At 38.5% G+C, this 12,502-nt stretch overlaps 1 protein-coding gene across 3 annotated transcripts in view; it reads right to left on the bottom strand.

The window, feature by feature from the left end:
- The window catches only part of cadm4 (cell adhesion molecule 4), a 278,976-nt gene extending 273,892 nt beyond the window's left edge, over positions 1-5,084 (bottom strand). Inside the window, exon 1 of one of the 3 annotated variants that reach the window (XM_038307100.1) lies at positions 4,767-5,084. In XM_038307100.1, coding sequence (XP_038163028.1) covers positions 4,767-4,896 — 130 coding nt within the window. In that variant the 5' untranslated portion in view covers positions 4,897-5,084. The remainder of the gene's footprint in view (positions 1-4,766) is intronic. The other 2 variants (XM_038307097.1, XM_038307101.1) reach the window with 2 other exon arrangements.
- Between the last annotated feature and the right edge of the window lie 7,418 nt (positions 5,085-12,502).

Genomic DNA, 12,502 nt, shown 5'->3' with positions numbered 1-12,502 from the left:
AAAAAAAACATAAATATGATGCCTGTAGGTTAAGGAATTTAAATAAATACAAAATAAAATTCTATAATAAACCCGTAGTTATAAAACTGAAGCTCCTCTGAGTAACTCCCTTATAATCACATATAAACTTGATGAATTGGGAACATAATACAGACGAAAAATCATAGTGAGACTGACTTAATTAGTTTTACTTTGTTTTCATCAAACACCTGAGCTGCTTTGATGAGCTCCGATAGCTCAATGTGAAAACAGCTGATTCCAGGATGTTCTCTACATCCAATATGTTCCTCTGCTTGATTTGGATGTGCGCCACAGCTGAAGGTGAACTCAAACATATAAGAAAAACTTAATTTTTGCTTGATAAAAGCTTTTTTATTTTTTTATTGGGTCCTCACGAAGAAAAACATATTGCAGTCCTTTTTTATTTCACTCCGTAAAAAATTTAATATTTTCATGTACCCCCTGCAAAGCACTCACGAACCACTAGGGGTACGCGTACCCCCAGTTGGGAATCACTGATTTATATGATAATAATGACACGGTAACAAATGTTATACAAGTCTAAATTCAAAAAAGAGGACACATTTATCAACAAATCAACGAAAAAATTTCCATCAGATAGCAAATGGGGAGAAAAGCAATGTATGTGCATCACATTATCCCAAGGCATTGCTGCTGAATGCAGTTATAAATCAGAAAACCCATGCACATATTGGCCAATAAAGATACAAGAAAAAAAGAATCAAATTGGGCAAAAATATCAGCTGGCTGATGCATCATTCTCTTTTTCAATCTATGAAAATCAAGTGAACAGTTACTGAAGACAGACAAATAATATGAACAAACACTCTAAGAATCGATTGGTTCCTGGTAAACTAATTTTGGTTAGATTAACCAATAGTAATGTTTAACGCTGGTGTTGATTGGTTCAAGCTCCGGCTTTCAAGTCGTTACACAATTTAACTAACATTTTGGTAAAAGTGAACTATTAGTATTATTTGCCCTTTTACCGGTATAGATTGCTCAAAAAAAGTACTACCAAGTACTTGTTTGTTTTTTACTAAAAAGTGCTTTGACACATAACTACCAACCAGATTAGTAAAATTCAAACAATTATTTGGATGCACTGACCAATCTGTTTTTTAGGGAGTGTCATTTCCTCAACATGCTCTAACCAAAAACAATTCTGGTTCAGAGAGATTTGAGGAACACAACAGCAAGTTGGTGGGTTCAGCTGCAGCTCAGGTTTTGATCCAGTGGCCAATCTGTGGGATATAAATACAAGTCAGATTCATTTTAAGCCCCACTTGGCAAATGCCAGGACTTAATAGATCAGCTGATAACATTTTGATGCCAAATCCCACATCATTAGCTGTGGTTGCAGCAAAATGAGGATCAAAACAACATAGGTGGTCATAATGTTATGCCTGATAAGTAGGGCAGATTAGTAGTTAAGTAGAATAAAATACATCACCTGTGCAAAGCTAGATGCTTAAAGACTTCTGCCTCTGAGTAATGGAACCATAAAAACCCAGAGGAGAATAAAAAACAAGCCACAATAAGCTCTGTAACTTTTGGTTGTGTCTTTCCCCGGGAGAAACACAATTTGTCTATGGAGCTTATGCTGAGGCAGTTGCTCTGCTGAGATAGCGGGCCACCCTGTCAGGACCCTTTAGGACTGCATCAGTTGATCAAACAGGGCTGTGCTCAACAGCAGCAGGCAGCGTATCTTTAAAAAAAAAAGCTATTTCTCCCCTTCCCTTGTTGACTGGCATGCCAACACTCGCTGCCAAGTTTAGGTTGTCCAATTATTTAGACTTACAAAAGACGTTGAATCAAAGGGGGATAGAAAATAAACAACATCGTAGCAACAGAGATCTGATTTTTGCACTGATTTATAGTGTGAACCAGCAGATGGCAGGGCAGAGAGCAAATATCTCATTCATTTTAATTAAATCATCGGTGAGAGTTCTTTTCTGTTTCCTTATTATTTTTATTTTTTGGGGGGTTGAATTATCCTTCAAGGTTTGGATCAAAGGATAAAACTCTCCATACGATGAAGGCTTTTTCAGCATATTAGGAACAAAGAAAGGAACAGAAAAAGCAAGCACAGCGCAACATGGAAGAAAAGTTAAAAGGGTATCTTAACTCCTGCGTGAGGCAAACTACGCCTGACAAGCATCAAATGCTATATTTAGGTTCTGACAAATTCTTGTATATAACATAGCTCTACTCAAAGGAACCCCTAATGTGTACATCTGTTATGCACCTATGGATGTGTGCATGCTTTCAGACGTGTACGTATAGCATTTACCTTGAACCGTATGTTTACACGCCAAACCTCCCCTCTGTGACTCAGAGTGACATTGATTTATGCCCGGCTTCTCCACGTTTGTGAGTGTGCACACACATACATAGACCAGCCGTAATTGGTATTCAAATCTCCTCCCACAACTACGTCCAACTGCTGCTATTTTTCAGCCACCGGAACCGGAGCCAAGGTCCATGCGGGATGATGGGGAACAAGCTCAAAGGGATGGCTCTCATTGCACACATTCGGATAAACAAATGGAGGTGATTTAAAACGCATGGTGATAAGGCGGGCGGTAATGGAGGCAAAGGAGAGGGATGGGGATGAGGTGCGAGAATGGGAGTGATGGAGGGTGGTGATTAAGCAGCAGAGGAGTTTGGAGTATATTACTGTACGGGAAAGTTTTAGCCAGCACCTTCACAAACATACGGCACTGACTCTGTGTGTGTTTGTGTGCATCCCTCAGGCCTGCCTGTCAGACACACTGTGAAGTCTGCCTGCCTTTCTTCTTCCACCATTCCCCTCCTATGCTGTACTTGCTCCCATGTTCTCTCCATCCCCATCTCCCGCACGTTCTATGAAGGAGGTCCCCCCAGCAGAAACTTTCACACAAACATCTTCATAATAACAATCTCTTTTCACTTTCATCTGTTTAAAGCAGTGGTGCACAACCTTAATGTTCCTTTGATCAGTTCTGATTGTTAAGCAGATGCTCAAATAGTAAAAATTTGAAAGATTCTTCAAAAACTTTAAATTCTAATGATATTTAGTCTATAAAACTATTGATCAACTGACTGCATTTAAGAGCACTATTAATTAATTTAAAGATATGGTGCAAAAAAATGCATGAATGCAAATCATCTGACAATTCTGCCATTCATTTTTCCTTTTTTGCAATCTATCCATCTATCTATATGCATATATATACTTTCTCTTTTGTGTGTTAGAGTGTTGTAGGATAGAAAACCAGAAAAAAAAGTTGAATCAATCAATTCAAACCTGAAAGAGAAAAAAAAGAAATCATTTCAGCTCTGAAGAGCCTGAGCGGTGCAACTAGTTTTCACATTTTCCTGAAGAATGGCACAGAAAAATATCAACAAATGTTAAAAAAACAAACCAAACAAAAACAGCTCTTCTGTGTCTTCTTCGCCACCTTGTGCCTTTAGCATCCCTGAACCACCCCCCACCCTACCCCCACCCCCCCAGCCCCATGTTTCTCCCCCGGCTCCTGTCAGAGGCTAGATTAATGACAATGATCAGCCAGCAACCCCCAGCTGAGGGTGCCTGCAGCTTAGCCAAAACCCTGCACTGTAAGCAGCACAGGCAGCAGCTTTGAGCACCATTCAGACAAACACACAAACCTCAAACACAGTACCCCATTTAGACTAACATACTAACACCTACAGCTCATGCATATAAATCAGCCAGCCCTGATCCTGGTAGCAGACACACAAAAATACTCTCTGGGGAGGAAATCAATATGTATGCAATGGTAAGGCTCTGATCAGTCCAACCATAAAATATGTCATATGATCATGTGTGTGAAACAAAATGCAACATGAACAGTGGCAGTCTCAGAGGTTATACCTGGCTTATTACTTAATAAAACAGCCAAACAAAAGACTGCAAAAGTAACATCTGTGTGCATCAGCTCAGTTAGGACCACTCATGTGTTATGGCTGCGATTTAAACGGCTTTGTTATGAGTTTGTGCTTCAGTTCCCTTCCAAGCAGATGGCTTGGGGCTAAAGTTGCTCAGGAATCCAAATCTCCGTATTTGCAGAATTTGCAGTTGTATATTCTGTCTGAAGGAGCAATGCAGGACCATCCCGAGCAAAGACGCTCTGAATGAGCCGCTTCAATGGTTTGTAATATGACTTCTAAACCTTACTGTATCTGATAAGGAGACGTATCATAGGTCTGTTTAGCGGCACTTCTGCAGGATAGAAAAGTAACACTTCCCCTTCTGCTCGGCGTTGGATCTGATCCACTGCGGGAATTTGCTCTCATGTATCTGTCAGTGTTCAATCGGAGCTGCATTCGCCGGAGACTCCTGTCACAGCCTCCCAGGACCAATCAAAAAGCTGACGCTTTAAGGTCACTGAAGCATGAGAAGAGCCATTAAGAAAAAATATTTATTTGGGGGAAAAAAGTCACTTTCACTTTTGTCATGACCGTAAGATATTTCAGGGTCTTTCCAGCTCAGTAGTGGAGCGCGGTGACTCACATAACAACCCAAGGTTGCGCTAAATTCTCTCTGGCAATGATTTACTTATATCAAGATTTAAATACACGTGTTTTCCTCCTCCGTTTTCCTTCCTGCATAATAAACAAAAACACTTGCAAGAATCCCTGAGCTTAGATAGGACTTGGGTAAACTTGCGCACCAGAGTCGCCCCCAACAAATGACAGCTCCCCCATCCCCAGTCAGTCCCCCTTTCCTTTCCAAGTCTTACCGGTGTTGACCAAGCAGGCGGCTACGACGATGGCGAGAGGGACGCAGTAGTTCCACACGCTCAGAGCCATTGTTGATATTCCTCTCTGATCTTTCTGAGTATTCCTCTTCCTCGGAGATATCAGTGTCATGAACCCGCAGGTTCACACTCCGACTCACCACAGCGCGCGCGCGCGTGCCACTGTGATTGTATGTCTGTCTGACAGGCAGCGCGCGCTTCCTCCGTTTATCTGTCAACACACGTACACTTTCTCTCTTCCTCTCTCTCCTTACCAATGTGGTGGCTGTGCCGGGCTTTCTGTGTTGTTTTACATTGTAAATATATTTAAAAAGCTTTCCAGTGGGGCGGGCCGCGCTGCTCCGGCGACCAATTGCAGAGCGCAGGAGCAGGTGAGGTGGGGGCGCTTTGGAAATGAGTGAGGGCTGGGGCTTCATCAAAGATTGGATAAAGCAGGGAAATCAGAGAGGGAAATGCTGCGTCCTTAAAAAAAACGATTTGCTCTAATGTGATTGACTCCAAGTCTTCTTTTCCTTTTCTGGTGCAAATAATTAATTAATGGTGTTTTCTGTGGTCTTTATGTAGAATGAGGAAAATAGAATTAGATTCCATTTGTTTGTAGAGGCCTGGAACCAATTTAAGAGATATAAACAGATCAGAAAACAATTACTTTTTAATTGTTGGTAATGAGATTGACACAACTATATAAGGTCTTAAGCAGAATTAGGAATAGGGTGTAGTGAGAATTTCCCCCCCAACTCAACACAGTTGTGCTCAGTTGTTTAAAAAGAAGTAACTGAGTTCTTTAAGTTGGTGGTGGTGTTTAAATTCATGGTAAAAAAAAAAAAAAAAGTTCTTTATTACATTTATTAGAAGTGAATTAAACACCCTCATCCTAAGGACCAATTTGGAGCCTATTACTATCAGCTATATTATATCTCCTATATAAATCTCATCTTATCTTTATCCTCATCCTCAAAGATCACAGAAAACAAGCGCTCAGTGGAGTGAGTGTTCATGCTGACAAACTGTATGTGCCCAAGATTGTGCATACCATTGGTAATAGATGCAAATTGACTACTCTATTTAAAGGAGAATTTTGTGACGCTGGTTGCACCATGGAGCATTAGGGTGGGTGCAGTTTCATGATGGTGTAGTGTTGCAAACAGTAACTTCATAGGAAACATTACATGGCCGATGGTTACTGGCTCCAAGTCGATCCTTACATCATTCAACAGCTGTTCAAAATGGTATTTCTGGATAGACAATAGAAGATTCTCTCTCATCATTGGTTTTGTCATTGTTCTATGCATCCCTCTCAACACAATGACTGCAGACATTTGTGCATTGGTGCATTTCTGTACCATGTTGATCCCACACCATCATTAGCTTGTCTTTGCAGGGTCAGAAATCATACATTTTGGATATATAATTTTGCTCAAATCCGAGATTTGCTTAAATTGTCTGTTCCTCTGTATAAGGGCGAAAAAAGTCAACTCTTTTCATCAGTTTTATCATATGTAATTAATTTATTCTTTCAAGCCTAAATTTCTGTTTCTTTATTTTGTTCGCTCATTAAAACTGTTTTATATTGATTAAAATGTCTTCTTTTTCATGTGATTTTCCTTTGAACCTCCAAAATCTCCCCAAAAACTATATTTAACTTCAATTGTAGCATATAATTAAATCTGCATTGCCTGAAGTAGTGCGAATACAAATGGTATGCTACGTTACCCCATTTACTATGAGGTGCTTTCTGTAAAAAAAAAGTTTATCAGATGAGAAGAGGTGCTGAGTTTAATGCTGCATTAAGTCAAAAGTGATATCTACTTGCAAAAAAACAAAAAAATGACTTTGAGGTGGTAAATGTTTAATAAGATTATTAATATAATGTTGCTCTTTTCAGGACCTATGGCCACTAGGCAGGCTGAGCCAACACAAAGTTTGCTGATCCATTAGGGAGGCCCTCTATGAATGTGTCAGGTAATTTCCAAATTACTAAAGCAGAAAACTGTTTCACAGGTAATTTAATTTAACAAGAAAGCACCTTTGCCTTTTCAAGAAATCAAAAGGTATAAACTCCACCCCAAAGTTTAATCTTGTTGCATCTTTGAACTGAAAAGCCCTGAAATACACAGAAGCTGACTTTTGTTTCAACCAGGGGCTTCTAAATTTGTCTTCAGTGCTTTTAGTGGTCTCATTTTCTTTGTTTAAATCTCTGCTTGCAGTTGCTGTAACAGTCTTGAAGAAGAAAAAAAAAACTTCTGCTCCAAGGAACAGCCTGTTTTTCTGCCTATCTGCATTCAGAGCCTATTAGGGCTGTTAAAGGGACTCTTTAAGTTTACCCTTGTGTCACGCTTTGCCCATAATTGCGTTTTCCAGTCAGAGAGCTCCGCTCCATTATGAAAATTGTTTCTCTTTCCTCATTTCTGATTCCTCCCTCCCTTAATCTTGTCAAAGGGCCATATATTTGTAAACCTGTGGGGCTTGAGTCATCTATTTTTTTGTCAACTGCATCTTTCTCGCCCCCCTCAGGTAGAAACCGGAATGGCATGTCTTAAATCTGCCTAGGCCTCTCATAGTATGTCACAAATCCCCTAGAGATTTTTTTTCTTCTTTTTGGCTCAAACAGTCAGAAAAGTTCCTTTAAGCTGTTACACATCAAAGTGGTATATTGATATTAATATTAATATTTCAACCGCTGACTTTCATAAAGTGTCTCTGAACTTTCATATCTTTCTATATCTGATGAATGTTCAAGAGAACCTTTAAGTCTCAGTTTCATGCTTTTCCAACTCAGCAATATTAACGGTTTCAACACATTTTTACCTTAGTTGTTTTTGCAATAGACAATTTCAGCTCCACTCACGCTGATTCCCCACCCATCCCAGAGAAGTTTTTTCGTACTATGTGTTCCCAGGTTGGCAGGGAGTCAGTGGCAAACAGCTACTGTTCTCACACCAGATGGGGCATTGTCAAGGAGTAATGAGGGAGAAACACCTGCTTTCTGGCTAACGCCCCTTCGTCATATTGTTTTGATGCAGCATATGTATGGACAAAACCAAGTGACCATGACGAGAACAGCAGCAGGCAGTGACATACAGTAACAAATGTCAGTGCATCAGCCAGGGAAGTGTCATATTTGGTGTAGCCTACTACTAAACAAAGATCTGTCCAGGATGTCTGCAGCAGTCTAAAAATACATTAGGTAAGAACTACCTGTCTTAAATGACAAAGATCGACATCTTCACATCAAAAGATGCACCTCAATAACAGTATATAACAGTGAAACAAATAAGAAAATAAAACACGTATTCATATAAAAAAAAGTATGTACACCTAGAATTGAATTTATCCTGTTTATTACAAAATTATTGCTTACAGCTAAAGAAAAAACAACATTTAGTTTTATTTAATGAAAGAATAAAGGGAAGTGGAGTGGAAAGAAAATGTGAGCAGTTAAGATCAGTGCTTCAGGGGCTATCACACACATTTTCATCCAGAACATAGACTGCAACTTAATTTTTTAATTCAAGGCCCTCTACCTGATTTTATTTGAATCTCTCTAAGAAAAATGTTTTTTTTTTTTTTTTTGGTATATTGTGTGGTTGAAGATGTTATTTTATGAAAATGAATAACTTATTAATTGTGTATATGCAGGAGTCCAGGCATTTTTAGTGCAGTAAGTTTTGTCTGCCAGTGGGGTTTATTCTGTAGAGCTTCTGGTGTCAAATCAGCCACTAATAGGAGCGTTTAACAATGAGGGGGTGTTTTCTCCAAGCACGTACACAGCACCTTGAAAACTGAGAAGCATGATGACAAACAAAAGGCAATGCAAATACAGAAAAACAGCCTAAAAGGCTAAAACTTTTATTAAGAGATGTACACAGTATATTCCATGGGAAAAAGTTTATCAATGGGATAAGGTTGGGGGCGGGGCTTAAAGTTCAAGCAAAAACTGTTCCCCTCACTCATGATTCTAAAGTGTACAGGACCAGATACTTGATAAAGCTTATAGTTAGTGTGGCTCAGGTTATCCAGAGCTATCTCTATACTTATGCTGTCATAGACTTAGATTGCTGGAGAACACAGGAACCCCTGTTCATCATTCTCCTTAATTCTCTCTCTCTATTCTCCCATTCTGCAGTATTTGTTTTGTCAATCTCTAACGTTATTCTCTCTCTACTTTTTGTCTTAGTAGCTTCATCTGGTCGGTTCCTGTTTGGCTGTGACTCCATCCTGAATAAAAACATTACCTGTGCTTTTGCCATCAACACCTTTGTTTATAGATATCGGAGCTGGGCCTGTTTTTCAGTGTAGTCCTGTTTCTATTTCTGTGACTAACTGTATGTGCTCTCCTCATCCTCTGACATGGGAGCTGGCTCGGAGCTCGTCTGTCTGGCTTCGTTTTCCTGGACAGGGCCGCCTGTGGAGCTGGTTGACAGTTGCCTTTTGTATCTCTGCTTCTTTCTGTACAGTATGTCTGCTTCAGTCTCCTTGAACCCCAGTTGGCCATGGCAGATGGCCGCTCACACTGAGCCTGGTGCTATCAGGAGGTTTCTTCCTGTTAAAAGTGAGTTTTCCTCTCCACTGTCGCTGCAAGCCTGCCTGGTGTGAGGGATTGCTTTCGAGTCAAGGAGTCAAAGCAATTAGCTGGTTTTCCTCAGATAGAAAACTTTCAACCAATCTGACTGTATGATCTGGAAGAATTGTCTCTGTAAAGTGCCTTGAGAGGACATGTGTTATGAATTGGCGCTATATAAATAAACTCAATTGAATTGACGTAATGGACTTACTGAATGATTTTGCCAGGGCATGGACAGCTAAAACCATTAACTGCTTCAATAACATTTTTGTGCATGATTGATTAGCATAGTGTCCTGAAAGATATGAGACGCTATAGACACAAAAAACAAGGCTGGTATTCAAGAGCCTTTTTCCTCCATCACACGTCAGCTTTGCCTGAAGTTATTTGCCTCCATGCTCAATGCATTGTTTCAGTAAATCATCCAAAAGAAGTCAGAACCATTTATACAGTGAATATTATGTCTACTACATAGAGATGGGGTGCTGTATGCTGACATTGCTGTAGGAAAATCATTTTTCTTTGCTCTTATGTTTTATTCAAATTTTCATTGAAATTTGATTTTGCCATTAATATACATGGATATCATATGAGTTATACATTATTTATTATAACTGTTGTAAGATGTACAAATATCCGTTAGGATGTACAAAAACCCATAAAATAATATACATTTTTTTGCAGCTTAACCTCATACTAAAAGCAAGCAAACAAAAAACCTATCATTAACTGGGGCTTTTCAATACAAGGGAGGAAAGAGAATTAACCCATTTTAGTTAAGTAAAATCCCAATGCCATTTTAATCTATGCTAATCATAAATTAGGGAGTGTTGTGTATATTAGTAGTGTTGGCCTAGTGGTTAGAGCAGTGCGCTTGTGTACTTACTGCAGTGTAGTAAATGAAGCTCATTGCTGGTCTTTGTTCAGTTTGACTTAATCTGTGCTACAGTCCCAATTTTTAAAACAAGTTTTCCAGTGATCTGGCAAGCAGCTTCTAGTAATACAAGGCAACAAGACTTTTTTTTTTTACATTTTGTACCTTCAGTCTCAGTTGGTTTTGTGAGTTAAACTGACTAAATATATGATTCCTAAGTCAAATATTTAAGTGAAAAAAAGACCTATTTTCTCCAATTAATCAATCTAACCATATTTTTTGAATTTGTACCACAAACATACGAAAGTCAGAGTGCCACTGCATTAAAATGGCTTTACAATGTCTGTAAAGATGTTGAGCTATATCTACTGAGGATTCTAAGGTTGAAGTAGCTATAAAATGTGTTAAAACCTTTGAGACTACAGAACTTTGGTTTTTCTCTTTTACTTTCTTCTCTGAACAAATAAGGTATGAAAAGACTTAAATAACAATAGAAAAAGGGATATTTAATGTTTTGTGCATTTGTTCATTTATGATTAGATAATTACCCTTTTGAAAGACCAAAAATTACACATTTATAGCTGGAGTCCAAGACTTGGACAACTTTTATTGTTATTTTGTATACACAGAGTGTATGGAAAACAAAATTTCATTTAGTACATTTAGTTTCAGACAGTAAATGAACATTTCCATTCCATTAAGTGCAGCAGTTATCAAATGTAAAGAGTGTGGGAGTAAAAAAAGCATGGTGCAAAAAACACATTGTTATGGAAGAGCATTAATATATATGGTGCAAATATGCAGTATTTTTGGTTTAGTGTTATCAGTGTGAGGCGATGTGATGAGTATGTTCAATGATTTAAAGTTTTTTTTTTTTATCAATTGTAATAACTGGGTCAAAACTGACCCCAACACAGTAATGTTTTTATCAGAGTGTCCTAAAATGTAATGAAGTTGGATGTTTTGGTTCAATTTTGTTAATACTGAGGTTCCTGACAGAGTCCACAAAGATTGGTGCAAAACACTAAATCTATGTGGCACCTTTATCTATTCAAAGACTAAACCGGGTCAATGGAGTTCCTAATGACTCTCAGGATCAAGATTAATCCTAAATGATAATTATAAAGTGTTAAAGTATGAATAAAAAATAATGCTTTGATTGTATTTTGTTTTAAATGATAGTTAGTGATAGAAGTATTTAGCAATACTAGTAGTTTTATCCAAAAAAAAGTAATTTTCTAATAAAAAAGATTGTTATCAATTAAGAAATGTACCAGTTAAAGACTGGATTTTATCTTTTCAATCTCAACATTATGCTAAAAGAAATGTTTATTTTATGCTTTTTTATTTTACATCTTTAGAAGGGGTCCCAATTAAATTGCCTCATGCTTTAGCAGCCTGACAACATTTAAGAAAATAAAAAAAAATATAAAAAACTAGTGCTGCTTAATATTCTGTGCATGGGCCCAGCAGCCATCCAGGATGTTGTCCAGTGGTTCAGCCATGAGACACAGCCGAGGTCAAAAAGTTATCGTAGAATGCTGTTTTTCCTCTCTCTCAATCAGACCCTTATACCTCAGGGTCAGCTCTTCTGTGTCAAAGTCCTGATAACATTGTCCTTTGAGCCTGTTCAGTCAAAGCCCCAGAAAGAAAGACAACTTAAAAGAGCTCACGGTTTGCCTCATGACTGACTCAAAGGCCAAAACAACTTGCTGCTCATTGACATTTAACATGCAGAAAGGTATATTAGGCCCTTTTGTTTTTCTTAAGAGCCTTCCTGATTTTGGTTTATCTTACAGGGCTTAACCTAAGCAATAAAGTGAGCATAATCGTGAAAAGTTGGAGAAAAAAATTCAAAGAAAGTCTGTAAAACTCTCATCGAAGGATAACTGCAGCAGTTGCAAGGCGGGGGGCTTGAATAATCAGTTTAATAACATTATCCAGAGCTGTGCTCTGTGGCGCATGGAACAGTTAATGGAGTGTCATTGTTAAACCACTGCTTTGCCCATTATTAACAACGGCCTATGGTCATCCCCACACCCATAATAAAGCTGCATAAAATCCAACATAACTTCAACAGACAGGCGTAATGAAATTCCCAGCAATATGAGCACAGTTGCGGTAATAAGGAATGGTTGTGCAGCGCAGCGTTAAGGGTTACAAAGCAACAGAGGAGAAAATTAAAAAGATGAAGTTGTTGTATATGATGGTTTTATTTTGGAGAGTCAAGGAGGGCCAAATTTAGTTGAATCGAGGCAGAAGTAGCTATCGCTCTTGTAA

The sequence above is a fragment of the Cyprinodon tularosa genome, unplaced genomic scaffold (genome assembly GCF_016077235.1).
Source record: "Cyprinodon tularosa strain WSP-4 unplaced genomic scaffold, ASM1607723v1 ctg60, whole genome shotgun sequence".
NCBI classification, from domain to species: Eukaryota; Metazoa; Chordata; class Actinopteri; order Cyprinodontiformes; family Cyprinodontidae; genus Cyprinodon; species Cyprinodon tularosa.
The sequence above is the reverse complement of the archived record's forward strand: the minus strand, read 5'-3'. Positions and strand labels throughout refer to the sequence as shown.